The 18,998-nt window shown below is 45.9% G+C and overlaps 1 protein-coding gene across 9 annotated transcripts in view; it reads left to right on the plus strand.

Moving 5' to 3' along the window:
• FAM120B (family with sequence similarity 120 member B) overlaps nt 1-15,844 on the plus strand; it is a 112,498-nt gene extending 96,654 nt beyond the window's left edge. For 6 of the 9 annotated variants that reach the window (XM_058435705.1, XM_058435703.1, XM_032162614.2 and 3 more), the window contains 2 exons: nt 3,223-3,315; nt 10,396-10,924. In XM_058435705.1, the coding sequence (XP_058291688.1) occupies nt 3,223-3,315; nt 10,396-10,436 (134 nt within the window). In that variant the 3' untranslated portion in view covers nt 10,437-10,924. Of the gene's footprint in view, nt 1-3,222; nt 3,316-10,395; nt 10,925-11,020 lie in introns of those variants that run through there. The other 3 variants (XR_009212548.1, XM_058435701.1, XM_058435702.1) reach the window with 2 other exon arrangements.
• Nucleotides 15,845-18,998: the final 3,154 nt, after the last annotated feature.

The following is an 18,998-nucleotide window of genomic DNA, read 5'->3' on the forward strand; positions in this document are numbered from 1 at the left end:
CTCCGCCTCCCAGGTTCAAGCGATTCTCTTGCCTCAGCCTCCCGAGTAGCTGGGACTACAGGCGTGTGCCACCACGCCTGGCTAATTTTTGTATTTTTAGTAGAGAAGGGGTTTCACCATGTTGGCCAGGATGGTCTCAATCTCTTGACCTCGTGATCCGCTGGTTTTTAAAAACCAATTTGGTAGGTGAAAAATGTATCTCATTGATTGAATGCTGCTTTGTCTGTCAGTGAAGTTAGACATCTTATTAGTTTATTTTGTTAATGAGACTTTTTAATTATTCTTTCATGCCCTCCTTCAGTTCATGTTTACACCTGTAACTACTGCAGTCCCATTATTTTTCTTGATGGAATAGGAGAACTCAGCCCAGATTCTTATCCACCCAGACTATCTCTAGGAGAACTACTTGGTGTCAGCCTTGCAAATACCATTCTCAGAGGTTTTGTGTCATGAGGGGAGTAGCTGCCTCAGATGCGCCCAGATCCCACCAGGTGTCGTGCGTAGCACCCCACAAAGGGAGAGCAGCCGGGATGAGTGGAGCCATGTCCAACCGTGAGAGGGAAGGCTGCTTTTTCTACTGTTCCAATCCTTTTCTCCGTCTTTTGACTTTCTGCCACCAACTATAGATAGACAGAGATTGAGACCCCAAAACAAAGTTGATTTATTGCAAAATAAATGTGTGATACTCTCTCACATTGCCCGTCTCCTTACCTGGCTGGCAGTCGGTCCTCAGAAGTCTGCGCCGTGGCTGGGCACACACCTGTAATCTGAGCACTTTGGGAGGCCGAGGTGGGAGAATCACTTAAGGCCAGGAGTTTGACACTGGCCTGAGAAACATAGCGAGACCCTGTCTTTACAAAAAAAAAAAAAAAGTCTGCACTGCATACACAGTCCTGCAGGGTTCCCTCTCCTCTCCAGACTGAGGTTGTCAGCGAAGCCATGACAAGGGGCTGAGAGACCTGCAGATGCTGGACGCCGCTGCTTAGGTGGCAGTAGGCATGGCGGTTGTCAGGCCAAACTCCTCTTTCATTTCAGAGGCCATGAGGTCCTGCATGACAAGTTTATTTTGAGCACTAAAGATGACCTGTTAGTTTAATGCAGTGGTACAGTGGTACTTGTAATTTTTATAGAAACTAAATTTTGACTATTTTCTTTTTTTTTTCTTTTTTTTTTTTTTGAGACGGAGTCTGGCTCTGTCGCCCAGGCTGGAGTGCAGTGGCGCAATCTCGGCTCACTGCAAGCTCCGCTTCCCGGGTTCACACCATTCTCCTGCCTCAGCCTCTCCGAGTAGCTGGGACTACAGGTGCCCGCCACCACGCCCGGCTAATTTTTTGTATTTTTAGTAGAGACGGGGTTTCACCGTGGTCTCGATCTCCTGACCTCGTGATCCACCCGCCTCAGCCTCCCAAAGTGCTGGGATTACAAGCGTGAGCCACCGCGCCCGGCAAATTTTGACTATTTTCTAATGAAGTCTGCGTACAATGGGCAGAAATCAGTGTCCTGTCATATTATTCCAAGTTAATGAGGCAAACTACATTTTCCTTTCGTATTATTCCATTAATGAGGCGAACTACATTTTAAGAGCTATGATAGATTAGTAAGATCATTTCGTGATTTGGAAACTGTTCCCTTTTTTGTTCTCAAAGTAATTTTCTTCACAAATCCAACTTAAGGTTATATGGTTCTGTCCCTCATTTTGCTGAAGAACCTTATGCCCCACATGGCTCACCCAAAACCAAGCTGATTCTTAGTTGCAGAACTTAGACTGAAGCCTCCACCGCTTGGCTCCAGCCCCATGTTCTTGGGTAATGCTGAGCTTGCACCTCCTGTGTTGGGGAAGGTCTGTAGGGACGTGGTGGGGCTCTGCAGTCCTGACTGCTGTTGTCTGCTTAAACGGGCCGCACAGCCAGGCCACTGCAACACCAAGCTACTCTTGGTGTGTTGGCCTCTGGACCCAAGCTGACAGCTGTGAGCTCACAACTGCTCCGAGCTTGGAGTCACCTGTTATTCTCAGTGTGTGGTCACGAGTACCCATGCTGGAGGTGAGCTGGAGACCACGTGTGTAAGATGAGCACACATGGGCTGACCCTGGCCAGACGCGAGGAGCATGTCACCAGTCCTGCAGACCAGTAGCTCAGAGACAAGGGCAGCAGTCACAAAGAGCAGGAAGGTGGGTCTTGGGGGACTTTCAGTAGCTAGACTGGGGTAAAACACCACAGTAGGAGGACACTGGGGAAGGTGAGTCAGCCTTAGAGACCACAGAGGCTGTTGAATGCCAGGCGAGTCGTGGCTTTTCTACCCACCTCACACCGGGGAGCTTTTGAACTGTTTTGAGGTGATGTGATCAGAAATCTGTTAGTTCAGGACCTGTATCTGGGTCCCAGACAAGGGGGTCGGTCCTGAGGGCAGCCCTGGAGCATGTGCCAGCACAAGGCCATGCCCCCGTGGACACCGCAGCATGTCCAGGGAGAACCAGCCTGGCGGAGGCACGTCCTGCAAGGCCACTCTTCACTCATAGTTAAGGCCCCAGGCGACCTGCACACTGCATGTGTGGTCACGCGCTGGGAGTCCTGGTCACAATGTGGCCCACCTCGCAGATGCTTCCAGTGCACCTGTGGAGCAGGGACAGTGCCTATGGCAGGGCTGGACAGCCTGGGCCTTCTTTGTGGAGCACCATGGACGATCACGATACCTTTAAAAAACCACACGAGTTTGTATTTAATCAGGCCTTCTAGTAGAGACAAACAGGACAAGGTGTCATGGACTGGGAAGTTACGGAAATTTTAAAGTACGAAAAGCGTGTGTGAATGAAGTTTGCGGAGAGTGGGGAGAAGCTCACAAGTCCCAGAAGTGCTGCTCCATGCCTCACCCAGGGCCCCAGAGGGATGGGCTTGGTCATGGGCGCCACAGCCTGCATAGGTCCAGGGGGCCCCAGGGAAGAGGAGTGGTTGGGCTGCTCAAGTCTTTGTTTGCAGAGTCTGACCTCTCTCCACCAATACCAGATTCTCCTGGGGTAAGGTGTAACATGCAGATCTGTGACTCCACTCCTGAGCCAGATTCTCTGGGGACGCAACCCTTAAATTTGCGTTTTTTCATGACCCTCCCTCTGATTTAAGTATGGGGAAACTGCTGACCTGGTGCTGCTTGCCACCCTTACATGATGTGTCATTTGGGTTAAGACATTTGACAAGTTGCTAATCTTCTGACCGTGTGTTCCCACAGGGAGGTGGGGAAGACAGGGCTCCAGCTACCACAGGACGGGCTCTGGGTATAGCCGTTCCAGTCAGGGACAGCCGTGGAGAGACCAGGGACCAGGTAAGAAGGCCAGTGGTCACTCTGCTGGGCCACCTGCATGGCACTGCCTCTCACCTTGTGCTTTTGCTGATAACTGCCTTCCTCCATTTCAGAAAGGTTGTATAGTTCCAGTAAATAAACAGATAAATATACCAATGCATCTAATTTTTATCATTTAGTGAAATAAAGACAAATAATTTTCCATGCTTGATGCTAGCCCTGTCTGCTTCTGGCCACTTTATTCATTTTCTATCAGTTCATTCTGCTCAAGACCCAGTTTTTGTAATTTACTCGCTAGAAGGCACTTGTAAAATTTACATGTGGAAGATCCATCGTTCTCATGAAAAAGGACAGGTTAGTGTTTCACCAGTAGCTGTGTTCAGGTAATAGAATTCTGATATTTTCCGTGACTTGGATTAAAGTGTGAGGTAGGAGATAGCCCCAACCCTTTGTTTTTTACATACATTGTACAGATACTGTTTTAATGCATGTATTGTGCTGAATTTAAATACATCGAGAACTTCACATCAGTATATGAGCTCAAATTCCGTATAGTTTTGAGAGCCAAACTTAATAAACTTTGAAATTACCTAATATTTATCATTTAATCCCTTAAAATCCAAATCAGCCTTTAATTTATGGTATTTATGACTTTCACAATGTCTACAATGTGTAGAGACTTCGCGAGCTGCTCAAATTATTCCCTAAAACACAGCAAGTCTTCGGTGTGAATCCAGTTGACCTTTGGGGTCTGTCTCAGGTGGAGTCTGCATGGAGGCTGTGGGGCCACATGTCTGTTGAGTGCCATGTCCTTACCTCTTGGGTCTGTACAGTCAGCAAACATTGCGAGTCCACTGTATTGTTGAGGGTAGATGAGAATTGATGGTGAATGTTTCTGAAATGCCCATCCTTGACAGAATTGCGAGTCCACTGTATTGTTCAGGGTAGATGAGAATTGATGGTGACTGTTTGTGAAATGCTCGTCCTTGAGAGAGAGCTCCATGAATTTAGATTTACGTTTGCTTGAGATGTGTTTCCTTGAATGAGCTTAACCTGCAGAAACTCGACCCCACCAGATCGTGCACTCACTGTCATCTGGAGCTTCCAGATGGCCCCACTGAACACGTGCAGTCCATCCTCTCATGGCCTCTACTACAGCCTAACCATAAGGGTCACTTCCACTTTGTCACTAACTAAATCATCCGAGTATTTATACCAGTGCAGTGCAACTGAGATCTGGGCAAAAGACCTTCCATTTGTGCAAGGATATTTGAGATTGCTTTTTAACTTAGAAGGTGCTGCAGTTGATTGGAGTGAAGCACAAACAGGGAACCCAAAAACAATGGGAGGGGTTTTGTAAACTTACCTAAACTCATACTGAAGCCTGGTGCTATGGGCCATTGCAGCTGCCCTAGGCGACTCTGGCCTTGGGGTGCAGTCCTGTGCAATGCACGTGCTGTGGCTTTCCAGTTCGCTTCTCCACTCTGGCTAAGAGTCTGCTTTCAGGTCAGAAACTGCAGCCCTGAGGTCGTGTGTGTGTGGAGAACTCACCGCCTGTCCTCAGGGCTCCCCGTGGGCTGGCGGCCTACAGCCCTGACCTGGCAGGTCTGTCTCCAGCTGGCCATGCATATTAGGGCTGCTTGGGAATAGTGCAGGGTCTGGGATTCTGAGTCTTTAGGATGAGAGGCCTTCCTCACATGAGCCCTGGTGAGGGTGCTCCCAAGAGGAAGGTGAGTGTGTGCAGAGCACTTAGGTCCAAATGGGTGGGTGGAGCTTATGCTCCCCCTCCATCCCTCCCTCGCTCTCTCTGCTGCTTGAAATAGCAGATCTGAGATCTCCTTGACAAGGTGATATTTAAGCAAAGGCCTGATAAGAGGGTGGGAGCTGATGCCAGATGCCTGTGGGCCAGACGTGCGGGCAGAGGGACCAGTCGGGGCTGTCATGAGGTCAGGTGGGCTAGACTTGGAGGGCCCGGCAGCTCTGTGTGAATCTGGAGTCCACCCCGACTGAGAAGCTTGCCCCAGGTGATTGCAGCAGGTGGTGAGACCTCAGTGACCACATCCTGCAGAAATGCTCAAGGCCTGCAGACTGACCACATCCAGCTGATGATGGCACACAGTTTGGTCTAGATCTAGGGTTTAGTAATGTTGGAAGTACTGGTGTTGACTGGTGTGGAGTAAAGCTACTGGGTGAAGCGGGCATCCCAGCCTCATCCATCCACACCTTCCCGCCCTGGAGATCCATGACCAGCCTGGCCGTAAATGCCAGGCCAACCTTGATGACATGAAAGGCGTTAGCCCCTCTAGGTGAAGATTCAGCAGAACCCACCTGACCCATGAAGGCAGGCTGGCGGGGGAGGGAAGAGCCACAGCCTCTCTTTCGGGCAGCCTGACTGGGCAGGGCATGCTGTTGTGTCCCCTACTCCTAGCCTTGTGGTAAGAAAGGAGACCTCTGCTTACCCTCTTTGGCTTGGGGTTGCCCCCTTTCTTCCCCCTGGGCCTCAGGAAGGTGGAGAGGGGATAGTCAGGAGAGTCCACAGTCCAGATGGGAGGATGGGAAAGAGGCTACGGGTTCTGCAGACAGGTGTGCCTGCCTGTCACAGAGGAAACTGTAAAGAGCGTGCCATCAGGCCTCCCACGGATGGGACACATCACCACAAGCAACGCACTGAACCCTTTCCGTCGGGCATCTGGCCTGGATAACCTTGAGTGTCCTTTCTAGCTCTGGAATTCTGTGACTTTCTATTCTCTTTATTGAATGGTGGGTGAGACATTAGTAAAGTGTAACTCTTAGGAGTCAATAAGGAAGGTAGAACTATGTCATAAGCCTTAGGAGTGAGTGAGAAAGGTAGAACTATGTCATTTACAGATGTACCATCAAGAACATGCCCCATCCTGCCCTGATCTTAGAAGGCAGGTGGAGTGGGACCTGTTTGGTACTGACTCCTCTGGGAATGGTAAGAGCCACAGGCTTTTATTTCTTTCATTTTCTTCCAGAGGCGGCCTGCTGTGGTAGCTTCAGACAGGCTGGCTTTGTCTCAAGCCCTGGTTCTGCCCCTTCCCTGTGGTCTGCCTTTAGGGGATCCCTGGACCACTGGGCTGCTCCCTGGCTTCTGATCAGTGTGGCCTGACCAGCTGCAGGGATGGTGCCTCCACAGCACCAGCATCCAGGCGGAGGTGATCGTGGCCGCTTCTTCCAAAACCACGTTTTTCCTTTCCTGGCATTAATTCTAACATGTCTCTTAATATTTATGTCAAACTGTTTTGTTAAAGAGTTTTTTCTGTTAAAAATAAAGCAATGTCAGTCCTACCTCAGTATCGCTGTTCTTGCAGAATGAAGTGAAGCAGGAACAGCACCAGAGCCTGCAGGTGTGGCCTGGCGGGAGCAGAGTCATCTGCTTCTCCTGGGGCTCACCCAGAGCAAGGCCCCAGGTCAAGTGCCAGGAAGGGTGCCATGCACATTGGCTTCTTTCTTTTGTGTGACGACAGAGACTACAGGAGCATCTTTAAAGTAGACCAGAAGAACCCCCTTCCTTGGATTGACAGGAAACAGATTTCTTCTGATTCTGTTAGCAGAGAACAGTGTCCAGAAATTTCTCCTCCTCGTGCAAATTAAAACAGCAGAATGACTTTCCATAGGCAGAACCGTAGCTAGTCATCCTCAGCCCTGGGTCCCTGCCAGGGGAAAGTCTCACTCTTGGAACCCTATGTGCGTCTGCAGCAGATCCCTCGGCCATCCAGTAACAGGCACGCCCCAGTCACCCCTGGTCTTGCCAGAAGTCCGGAGGCCGCCGTGGTTTCCTCATCCTGCCTGATGGCAGCTCCTTGGGGCAGGCTGAGCTAAGCCTGAGGGATCTCCAAGTGGCATTCAGCAGCTGGTGTGTGGGTGAGGAGAGAGCCCTCAGATGGACACAGGTTTGGGGGTGACAGGACATGGGGGGCTGGCAGGAGACAGAGGCAGCGTCCTATCAGGACTAAGCTGGAGAGGGAGGCCGTCCAGAAGCTGGCAGAGAAGAGAGGCTCTGAGGACAGAAGCTGACAGAAAGGGCCAGGAAGCAGGGAGGGAGGGAGCAAAGGCAGGCTGCCCCTGCAGGAGCCAGGACAGGCACCGCCAGTATCTCCAGGAGTGCTTATTTCTTACTCCTTTCTGCCTGTAATAGTATAAGCTACTGATAGGAAGCAGAAAATATGTACAGGCTGAGTATCCCAAGTCTGAAATCCAGAATGCTCCACAGTCCAGAATTTTTGCCCACCAACAGGATGCTCAAAGGAAACGCTCCTTGAAGCATTTTGGAATTTCGGATATTCAGATTAGGGTTGCTGAACCCCGGTAAGTATAATGCAGATATTCCAAAATCTGAAAAAAATCTGAAACCGGAACCACTTCTGGTTCCAAGCATTTCAGAAAAGGGTTACTCAGCCTGCAGTAAACAACCCAGGGCTGCCTCCGCAGCCTGCATCTGTGTGGGTTTGGACGCATGAGTGGCCACAGGCCTCCCCAGGAGGCACTCCTTTCTCGTCCCCGAACATGCCATCCTCCGTCGGGACTCCCTGCGCCCTGGGCTCTGCGAGGCCCGCACCCTGCGTGTCCCACGCTTCAGTCCCTCATCATCTTTGCTGTGTTCCCACCGCTGAGGGTGCTGTGCACGTCCCAGGACGGACCTAAGGAGGCAGGCTGAACAGATGAAGGCCCCTGGTGTGGGCGCCCTCTTAAATATTAAATATCAAATTTAGTCTTGCTTTAATATTTGCTTCCTGTAGATTCCTGAATCCCTGAGCTGGTCCGCAAGGCCGTGGGGGTGGCAGAGGTTCTCCCTAGACTCTGCATTTTGCCAAGCTTTCCATAGCATGCCCAGTAATTTGCTTTTAAATCCAGTACGCACATCTGTAAGTACCACTTTAGCACAAGTTTCATTTCTGACATACATTTCTTTAGGATGTCATTGACAAACATAAATAAAAAGCCAAGTAACCAAAGTGAATTTGTAGTTCTTCCTGACCCAGAAAGGAGCACGGAGGAGATTTGAGCAGTGGGCACAGGAGAAGTGCAGGCACGCTGGCCCTGCTGAGTGAAGGGCGCGTGACCAGGAGAGCAGCCCCACAGCTGTCTCTGTTGCCTCGTTCCTAAGTCACTGTTAAGTGAAGTGGGCTCTCCCGGGCTCTGCAGAGCCCACAGCCCTCTAGAAAGGAGGAGACAGTTGGGCTACATGGCGTGAACTCCAGGTGTAGGGTTCCCTTCTCACCACCCACAGGACCGCTTTGAATTTCAGGAATGATTTGGAACTCGAAGGAATGTTTGTCAGTCTGGGTGCAAGGCCTAAGGGAGCATGTTTTACCACTTCTGGTCACTTAGAAACAATAAAACCGTAATGACCTCAGCAGCTGGAGCCTAAGACCACTCACTTCAAGGCTGTGCCCTAGTTTCATAAATAAGTCTTTGAAGAAGATCCCTGCTTTATTGGAGTAGATCATAACAGTAACACAGAAATCAAAGAGTGGTGATGCATGTGGGTTTGGGGCCAGAAAGTAGCTCTAGGAGACTCTCGGGTTAAAGGCAAAATTGAGATGTTAAATGCTGAGTTTGTGTCAGATTTAAGAGTTTAGGAATGAGGGTGGGAGAAATTAAGCCGTTCCTGCAAGACAGAAGCAAGGATGCTGTTTCATTTGCATTGTGCCTTCCATGCGGAAGTAATTACAAAAATGATATTAGTGGTGCCTGTGTGTATTCTAATTTCAGAGATCCAGTATAAAGTGTATGTTATACACACATGCACACACACTGCTCGCATCAGGACTGGAATGTGCTTTTCAGACCAAGTAATCCACTTTTTCAGTTGTAATTACCGTGAGTTTGGGGCAGCACATTTCTTCCTGGGTTTTGCCTACCTTCAACTCCTCTTGGTATTTCTTGAAGATATTAAAGTAGTTCAAGTAGAAAGTTGTCACTATTTCCAGGGCAATTGATAGGTAAAATTCCTTGTGTTAGTAAAAAAACTAAAAATGCCTCTTCATGAAAGTATTCAGTCACTGCCAAAAGGTTGTCAAGTTTCTGGAGCCTGAGTGTGTGGACAGGTAGGGGTGTCCTGGGGAGCCTCGCCTGAACTCTCTGGTCCACTTCAAAGGCCTCAGAGCTCAGTGCAGGCAGCTGCCCCGAGAACAAAGGCTGCTCAAGTGAGAAGGCTTTAACCTCTTCCTTGCTGTTGCTCAGCCCAGCTGGAAAGAGATGATGTGTCAAATTCCACAGTCCATAGCTACAATTTGCCTGTGATTTTCCAGATTGTCACTTCTCTGTGGTGATTCTGTAGGAGGCCTGCTATAAAGCTGTCTGTGATCATCTGTGATAACAAGGGTGGGGGCAGAGGTAACAAGGATCTGGAAACCTCACTTTGGCTGTAACCCTCTCCTTTCACACCTTCTGCCAGAGCTCACGCTTTTGGGGGGAGGGGAGAGACCCAGGCTGCCCATGGCAGGAGTGGGTCAGAGGAGAGGCATGGAGACCATCCCCAGTCACGGCAAGTGAAGGCTCACGCCGTCATACACCAGAAGATAACTCAGAGCAGGGAACTCTGGAAGAAAAGTGTTATTTTTAAAATGTGAAAAACTGTCACCGTTTTTACTACTAGTAGGGAGGTTCTGCCCCGAGTCTCTTCCCAACGTTACCTATCAGAAAGGCAGACAGTAGCCACCCAGGCTGTGGCTGGAGAAGGGAAGCCCTGGGCCAGCTGCAGAAAGAGCTGCACGTGGGCTTTTCTGTGTTGGCAGAACGTCCGTGGTGAGCCATCTGCATGTGAATTTCCATTTCTGAAAGTCGTCAGCAATAGTGAATGCCTAGAAATCACGCAGATGGATGGAGCTGGTGTGAAGAGGGACAACTTCGACATTGTTTCCTTCCACGAACCTCTTAATTAATTGCTTCCACTTTAATGGAATAATTATGGAACACAGTTTCAATGGCATGTGGCCACAACTGTAAAGAGGATAAAGCTCTGTCCTCCAAATACAGCTCACCGTCTTTGTTCATACTTAGAAATGTGCAGCGTTCTTGTTTGTATATTGAGAGAGATTTAATGCTTACTTTGGTTTTCATGTCTGTTTACTGCAGGAAGCAGACAGTATGAGCACGACCAGTGGAGAAGGTACTAGTCATCCTCCAGGTAAGTTCATCACCTGCATCTCCAGAAGAAATCAGTCACGTGTCTGTCTTTATAACATAAATCTTCCATATCAAGTACCAAAGTAAACAGAACTCACATATTGAATCCTGCTGACCCGGTGCCGAGTTAACTTGGTTTCAAGACGCACTTGCTTCCTCCAGAAAGAGTGTGGAGAGAAAAAGAGGCACACCTGGACACAGAGCCCTGCCAGCGCCCTCCTCTGCTTTCGCAGCTGCAAGGAGACCGTGCCTGTGGGAGCCAGGCCTCACTTGCATGAAGAAGGAAAGATGCCTTTTTCAGTGGTGTCTCCCTCCCATCGTGCAGAAGAGCTTTTGTTGGCTTCTCTCCCGAGCTTTTGCCTGATTCTGTGGCCCAAAACAATCATTGTTAACATCTTCATGTGTTTCATTCTGATCTTTCATTCATGTATATGATGCCTAGCTCATTTCATTTTAAAATAAATGGGAATCTGTTGTATTCTGATTTTTTATTAACAACACTAGATTATGAGGGGTTGTCTCCTGTTATTAAAAAGTCAGAAAACACTATACAGTAGTCCTCCCTTATCTGCAGGGAAGACATCCCAAGACCCTCAGTGGATGCCTGAGACTGGATGGTATGGAACCCCACATATATATACAAGTGGCTTTTTCCTCTACGTACATACCATGGTAAAGCTTAACAAAGAACAGTAAGAGATTAACAGCAATCAGTAACTAATAAAAGCTATGTGAATGTGGTCTCTCTCAAAATATCGTACTGTAATCACCCTTCTTGCTCTCTGAAAACTAAGAAGACCACTAAGGGACTAATGGTCACAGAAGCTGGATGAGGGGCCGATTCATGTCCCGGGCATGACAGAGCGGGAGGCACAAGGTTTCATCACACCACTCACAGTGGCGAGCAAGTTAAAACGGATTTCCCATTTAATATTTTCAGACTTCTGTTGACCATGAGTAACTGAAACCACAGAAAGTAAAGCTGGGGATATTGCAGAAATTCTTTTCTAATCAGAAATTCTAATCAAACCTAAGTTTCCAACTATGTGTTCTCTTGGTCCTTAGAAGTGTTTGAACAGAAAAGTAACAACTAACTTCCCATCTTTCTGGTGGAAGAGTTAATTCTGCCTGGAAGGTTCTGCCTGAGAGACATGACAGCATGTGTGTGACTCCTGTGTCTGATTCTGTGGGTCATCCCTTTCGTTTCATTTTGCCAGTGCCTGGTTCAGGATTTTTTATGGCAGTGCCTGTGAAGACAAGCCTGGCCCTCCATCCAGTCACACAGGAAATCCACAGAGAACATGCTGAGAGCAGCCAGTGGCTGGGCTGCCAGCAGGCCTGGTTTATGATGCCGCAAGTGAACAGCACGTTTGTTCCTCTTTATCTCTGAGCATTGAAGGACTTTTGTTTAAAAAAAAAATTAAGTTCAGAGTAATCGTTTTCATGGAAGAATCTTCAGGTCATCCAAGAATTGAAATTTTAAGCCCCAGATTGTACTGAGCTGTACCTGTGGGAAAAGGAATGGCCAGGGTATTGATGATGGAAAAGATTCAAATGAGGAGTTAGAAGGCAAGCCCTCTGTGGGCAGCCGTCTTCCAGAAACCTCGAACTTACGTCTGTCTCCACCTGAGAAAGGAGAAGAAAAGCTGGTGGTGACCCCTGGTCCCGCTGGGCCACGCCATGGCTCTGAAGGTGCCCAGTGTTCTTAGGACGTGCTCACTCCTGTCACCTAAAGACATTTCCTTCTGGTTGTTGCTCTTTAAAAACAAAATAAGCCCCTGAACGTGCTTGCAGACCAGTTTGTGTGCCTGTACTTGACAAATTACCTTGACCAACAGGCCAAAGGCACAGGGCTCCAAGGCATCATCTTTCCTTAAAATCCTGAGTGTTTACTAAAAAGGGACACAGTCTCTAGGTATTTTATTACATTTGTATTTCTTACATTTGAAATATCCCAACGGCTCCGTTCAGTTTCTTCTTAAGGACATATACATCTAATTATTTTTCATGCAAGTCTTGCAGGACCCATGTTTTTTCCTAGCTTTGGAAATCGATTTTTTGCCTTCCTCTTATGAGGGTTTCCCTATGTCAGTAAACATTAACTTTCTATTTCTTCCATTTTTGCTCATTTGAAACCCCTGCTGCTTCTAGATCTATTTCTTTGCCCTTGTGTAACTTTGAAATAAATTCCTCATCCCTTAGACTAAGAGAGTGGGTGTCTGTGAAAATTGTTGTCTCCTTCATAATACCTAAATTCTAGTTTGTCAATAAAATGTTTGTGTTTGGTTAACAAGCCCTTATTTAAACCATTGAGTTAGTATAATCTTTATTACATTTGAAAAACCAGAGAACTGAATTTTTTGTCATTCTAAGATGTAACACTGCAGTCAAGTCTTCTGATGAAATTTCCATATATCAAATTGAAAATAAAGCAAAATATATTTATTACTCATAACTAATATACTTTCACATTTCTTTGATTATTTGTAAGACATTTCAGCATGAGGACGTGGGGAAGGGTGAGCCTCCCCCAGAAACATCTCCCTGCTGCCACCATGGCCACGGTTCTGCAGTCTCCCTTCACTGACTCCTGAAACTCCACGTAAATCTACCGTCACCCACCCCTTTGACTGTTCCCTTCACCTTCTTGCTCACAGAAAGCTGGTGTTTCCCCCATACCTTGGTGCATAGAGCCGACGCCCCTCACATTCTTGGCCTGTTCCAGGCTGTTGTAGTCGCTTCAGCACGTGGTAGTGCACAACACCCATTCAATTGTGCTCATAGATTCTGGGCGTTGAGTCCAGGCAAGGCATGGCAGGCACCACCTGTCCTGGCTCCCATGTCTGGGCTTGGCTGGAAGACCTGGAGTCGGACGAGTCTTCGTTCTCGCCTGTGTCTGCTGATGCTGGCTCTTAGATGGGGCTTGTGTCTCTCCATGTGAACCTCTCATTGGTCCTGAAGACTAGTTAACTGATAACTGGATGGTAACTGGATTCTGAACACAAGCATCGCAAAGGCTAAAGAGCCAGGTAGAAGCCATGTTACTCTTTATAGCCCAGCCTCCGAAGTCACAGCATCCAGCATCTCTTCTGCCATATCCTGTTCATCAAGGCAGACAAAAAAAAAAAAAAAAATTCAGATGGAGATGAAGTACCTGCTTCCTCTTGGCCAAGCAGGACAGAGTCCCAGGAAATCATGTGAGACCAGAAGTATTACTATGGCCATTTTTGGAAAATACAGTCTCCTGCACAGACCATTTCCCCTTCTCCATAAAAGCCACAAACTTGGAATCTCATCATCCAACCTTGCCACCCACCAGTCCTCCCTGTTGGCCTTTGGGTTCCTGGCTGTCACTCTTCCCAGTATGACTCTTGTAATAATTTCTGGCAGCCTTAGTATCCTGGAGCTAATCCTTCTGGTACCCTGATCTCAATTCCTTGATGTCCCCTCCCAGTGATCTTGTTCCCCACCTTTGGCCTTGTAATTACCAGTAACTCAACTCCTTCACAATCTCAGTCCCCAACACTCACTCTCCAGCCACACAGCTCGTTACCTCTGGCACATGGTGATTCCTCAGTCAGACAGGAGCCGGTGCATTGACCCAGCACACTGCAGCCGAGTGCCCGTCATCAGCCGTGGTCCCTTCCTCACCTGTCCTACCCTATCTGCTGACTTCCGTGGTCAGTAATGGAAGTGACTTTCTTGTATACACTACTTTGCCTCTCTTATTGTGTCTATGTGGTAAAACCACACACCTAGGTTAAATCCAACTCTGCTTTTAGAATGTGGCTAGAGAAAATCCCACAGTCATCCTTACTGGTCCCACCATAAATCTAGTGAGCCCTGGGTACTGCCCAGTGGCCATTCCCCACTTCCTCTTGCGCTCTTCAGATGCTTGGTTTGTGTCCTCTGCTCAGCCTTCCAGCACTTCTCCTGTCCTCAGTCACAGGTGACAACTTTGCTTTCTGTAAGTTCTCACAGCCATGTTTGCTAGCCTTCAGGCATCTGCATCATCAAGTCAGAATTCATAAACAGAATACCGGTAGAAATAGACAAATCCACAACAGAGGGAGTATCCACTTTTTAACCTACCACATGGATGAGCTGACTCTGCCCCTACCTAAGGCCGTCTCTCCAGCTGTGAACCCAGGGTCCCTCAGCTGCTCAGACAGCCCCAGACAGCCCCTTGCCCCTGAGTCATCAGCGGTGTCCTCTCCATGCTGTCCCCCCCATCTTACAGAAAACCTCTGCAACCTGCTTCTCACTCCAGCGGCCACATCATGTTTCTTTACCTTTATAGAAAAATAATGCTGAGTCCAGAATCCTAAGGTCATCCAAATTAGCATTCTACACTAAGAGGAAAAATTAACACATTTTTGGGAATCAGAAATTATTTGACCCATAGAGCCTTTCCAAGAGAAAGTGGATAGCAAAATCAGCACATCTAACAGGAATACATGGACAATGAGAAGCAATGTTAAGTAAAGAAATTAGTAAAATTTCAGTCATTGCTAAGCAACTATTAACCCAAAGCAAAGAAGCCAAACAATTGGAGACTAAATTTCCATATTATTTCAAGGAAAGAAAGGAATGAGGGCAATGAGATAAAAAGAAAAATAAAAGCATACTAAATTTCTTACCTTGCTTAGAAAGGATACAAATTTTTGTTAAATCTGGATGTTTTTAGAAAAATGTAAGTTTATGTATGTATGCTAAAATGTTAAGCATGCCCATTAAAAGAAGAAAAGTAAATCATGAAAGTCTTAAAACTATCATAACCTTCATGCATCTGGCATAATGAATGAAAATTACAAGCAAAATACAAGGCGAAATAGACCCAGTAATAGGACACTTAACATGCATTTCTGTCTCAGAAATCAAAACATTTTGTAAACCAAAAGAAATGACATACATTTGAGTAAGTCAGTCAACAAGCTTATTCTAATAGAAATATACAGAACAAATAGATGCCTTTTTATTAATATTCTCAAACACAAATGGACAGTTCACAAAATTTAACCATGTAGTAGACCCCAAAGTAAACCTCAATCAAAATACTGAAAAGCCAATTTACTGAAATCACACAAGCCTATTTTCTGCCCTTAACAAAATAGAGGCCAGGAGCGGTGGCTCACATCTGTAATCCCAGCACTTTGGGAGGCTGAGGTGGGTGGATCACCTGAGATCAGGAGTTTGAGACCAGCCTGGCGAACATGGAGAAAGCCTGTCTCTACTGAAAATACAAAAATCAGCTGGATGTGGTGGCAGGCGCCTGTTGTCCCAGCTACTCGGAAGGCTGAGGCAGGAGAATCGCTTGAACATGGGAGGCGGAGGTTGTAGTCAGCCAAGATTGCACTACTGCACTCCAGCCTGGATGACAGAGCAAGACTGTTTCAAAAAAAAAAGAAAGAAAATACAATGAGAAATCAACAACAAAAGGATAAAAAGCAAACATCTTTCCACTTAGAAATTGACTCACCATTTAAAAATATTTATTGAGGAAATCAAAACCAAAATTACTTTTAGAAATAGAAGTGTTACCTTAAGAAATTCATGGGAGAGGAATGATATCAGAGAAGATGGCAGAGCAGGAAGCACCGGGGATCCATATCCCCACCTAGACAAAAATGGCACTGGCAGAAACTATCCAAAGTAACTATTTTGGAACTCGGGAGTCTACTTGATAACTTGCAGCTTCTAAGGGGAAGCTTGCCTGGTAAGTTGTGGTTAGTTTCCATCAGTTTTGGATGCCTCGTTCCCAAGTGCATGGTAGACAGCCATGCACGCATTCCTGGTGCAGTTTGCTGGAGCCAGGATGAGCAGTAAGGACCTTGTTCTTCAAATACCAGGGCTCTGTGTTGTGATTGCTGCTTTGGATCACTGAGTTCAGACAGAGACTGGGCGCCATTGGTTCTGCCCACACTGGCTAAAGCACCTTCTGTGGGATCTAAAGGAGTAACACCTGTGGGTTTCTCTGGATTTGTTTTTGCTTTTTTTGGAGTCAGGCATTTAAGGATTAGGACATTCAAGAGCAACCATATATAAGGGAAAATTTAGAAAGCCACAGCACATGGCCAGGGGAGTGACAGGCTCAGAAAAGACCTAAGAGAACTGAGAAGTTTTTCCCTCAGGCTGGTCTTCACCACAGAGGCACCCTTTAACAATCAAAAAGTAAACCCAAGGGGAGGAGGATTATCTGATTTCCAGAGGTGCAACGTTGTAAGATTCAAATGTCTGTTTTTCCACAATAAAGAAAATTACATGGCATACAAGAAACAGGAAAGTATGGCCCATTCAAACAAAAAATAATAATAAATGGCAGAAAGTATTTCTGAAGAAGCCTAGACATCAGACTTACTGGACAAGACTTTAAAACAGCTGTCTTAAAGATGCTCAAAGAAAACATGGACAAAGTCCATTGAAAATGTATGAACAAAATGAGAATAACTCAATATAAGAGATAGAAATTACAAATAGGATCCAAAAAGAAATTCTGGATCTGAAAACAGTAACTGAAATGAAAATTCACCAGAGGAGTTCAAAAGCAGAACAATAAAGTATTGAGCAGGCAATAAAGAATGAACAAACTTGAAAATAGGAAAATTATTGAGCCTGAGAAATGGAATGAAGAATGAAGAAACGTGAACAGAGCTTAAGGAACCTGGGGAACAGCAAGTGGACCAACACACATTTCAAGGGTCTCAGAAGGGGAAGAGAGAGAGAAATAGAATAAATAATTCTGAAAACTTCTCATATTTGATAAAAGACATAAATCTGCAAATCCAAGAAACTCAACAAACTCCAACTAGGATAAACTTGGAAAGAGACTCATACCAAGACACATTATAGCCAAACCATTGAGGGCCAAAAGCAATCCTGAGAGTGAAAAGTTACTCATCAGATAGATTACAAGGGACCTTCAATAGAATTATTGCCAGTTTATCAGAAACCTTGGAGGACAGAGAGCAATAGGTAGATACATTTAAAATGCCGAAAGAAAAAAACACTGTCAACTGAGAATCGTCTATCTGACAAAACTATCCTTCAAAAATGAAGGAGACACTCCCAAATAAACATAAGCTGAGGGAGTTCATTACCACTAGACTTGTTGTGCAAGAAATGCCAAAGGGAAATCGCTCAGGTTGAAATGAAAGGACCCTAGACAGTAACTTGAAGCCACATGAAGCAGTAAAAAATCTCCAGTAGAGACAAATATATGGGCAATTACAAAAGCTAGCATTATAATTTTGGTTTGTAACTGCACTTTTTATTTTCTACATGATTTGAAAGACAAATGCAGAAGAAACAACGGACTAATCTACATTATTGGGTTCACATCTGTTTCAACATTGTCTCCTCCAAGAATTCATTAGCTTGATTTCCCAGCCTACTTACTCTTTTTTAATTTGAGGTTTAATTTTTTCAAAGTAAAACATTCACATAGTTTAGAGAGTCAAATAGTTCTATAGGCTGTTTTTAAAAGCACATCAGTCCCCTTCTGTGTTTCCCAGAAACACCTACTTATACTTTCAGCTTTTCAGATGTTGTGTCCTAATAATCTGTGTATTTCTAAATAATATTCTATTGCTATTCCTTTATTTTCTGTTTTAGGAATTACCTCTAGTGCTCACTATAGACATCAAAGGATTTCCTCTCTTGCCTCTCATCTCACTGCGTTTCCCAGTTCTCCCGAATGGTTTTAATTTTACTTAGTTTATATTACTATTTCCATGAAATCACTGTTCACAGCCAAACCAAATAATTACAATTACTTTTACTTTTTCACTTATCATTTGTTTTTCCCTAGATTCTTGTTTTGTTTCTGTGGGTTTATTTAGTTTTCTATACATTTATCATAATTTCAGCTCTCAGTTATAGAAATCTCAGTATACCTATACATTAGGTATCCTGTTAATTTCATCTTCTCGACATATCTTCTGCTCACCGGCCAGCCCTGCCTTGTGAGCTGTGGCTGTCGTCCCTCTCTCTGGAGTTGGGGCCCTGAGTCCCATACAATCCTCTTTCTTGATTTATTTCCTTATCCTGAGAAAAGAGGAGAATAGGCAATATGTTTTTGAGGCCTTGCAGGTCTGAAAATGTCTTTATTATACCTTCATATTTAATTGAAAGTTTACCTGGTTGTAGAATTCTAGGTTGGATATAATTTCTTAGAATTTTGAAGACATTGCCTCATTGTCTCCCTCCTGCTTCCAGTGTTACAGCAGGCATCTGATGCTTTTCAGATTGTCGATGCTTGTCTGTACCCATATTTTCTCCCTGGATGTTTATAAGGTCCTCTGTTTGTCCCTATTTGTGTGAAATTTTGTGATGAGAGGCCTTAGTGTGGGTTTGTTTTTACCTACCATGCTGGGCACTCTGTAGAATTTTCAGTTTGGCCCCTCGGTCCTTCCATCACAGAACACATGTCCTAGCAACTTAAATTGGCCTGACCAGATGGCAGTGTGATTGCCTCAGTTCATCTTTGACTGTTAGCTTCATTATTGTAGAGAGTGTCCAGTCAAACTGCTACCTGAGCAGAACGTGCAAGTGGG

This window comes from Hylobates moloch, unplaced genomic scaffold, assembly GCF_009828535.3.
Source record: "Hylobates moloch isolate HMO894 unplaced genomic scaffold, HMol_V3 SCAFFOLD_2, whole genome shotgun sequence".
Classification (NCBI taxonomy): domain Eukaryota; kingdom Metazoa; phylum Chordata; class Mammalia; order Primates; family Hylobatidae; genus Hylobates; species Hylobates moloch.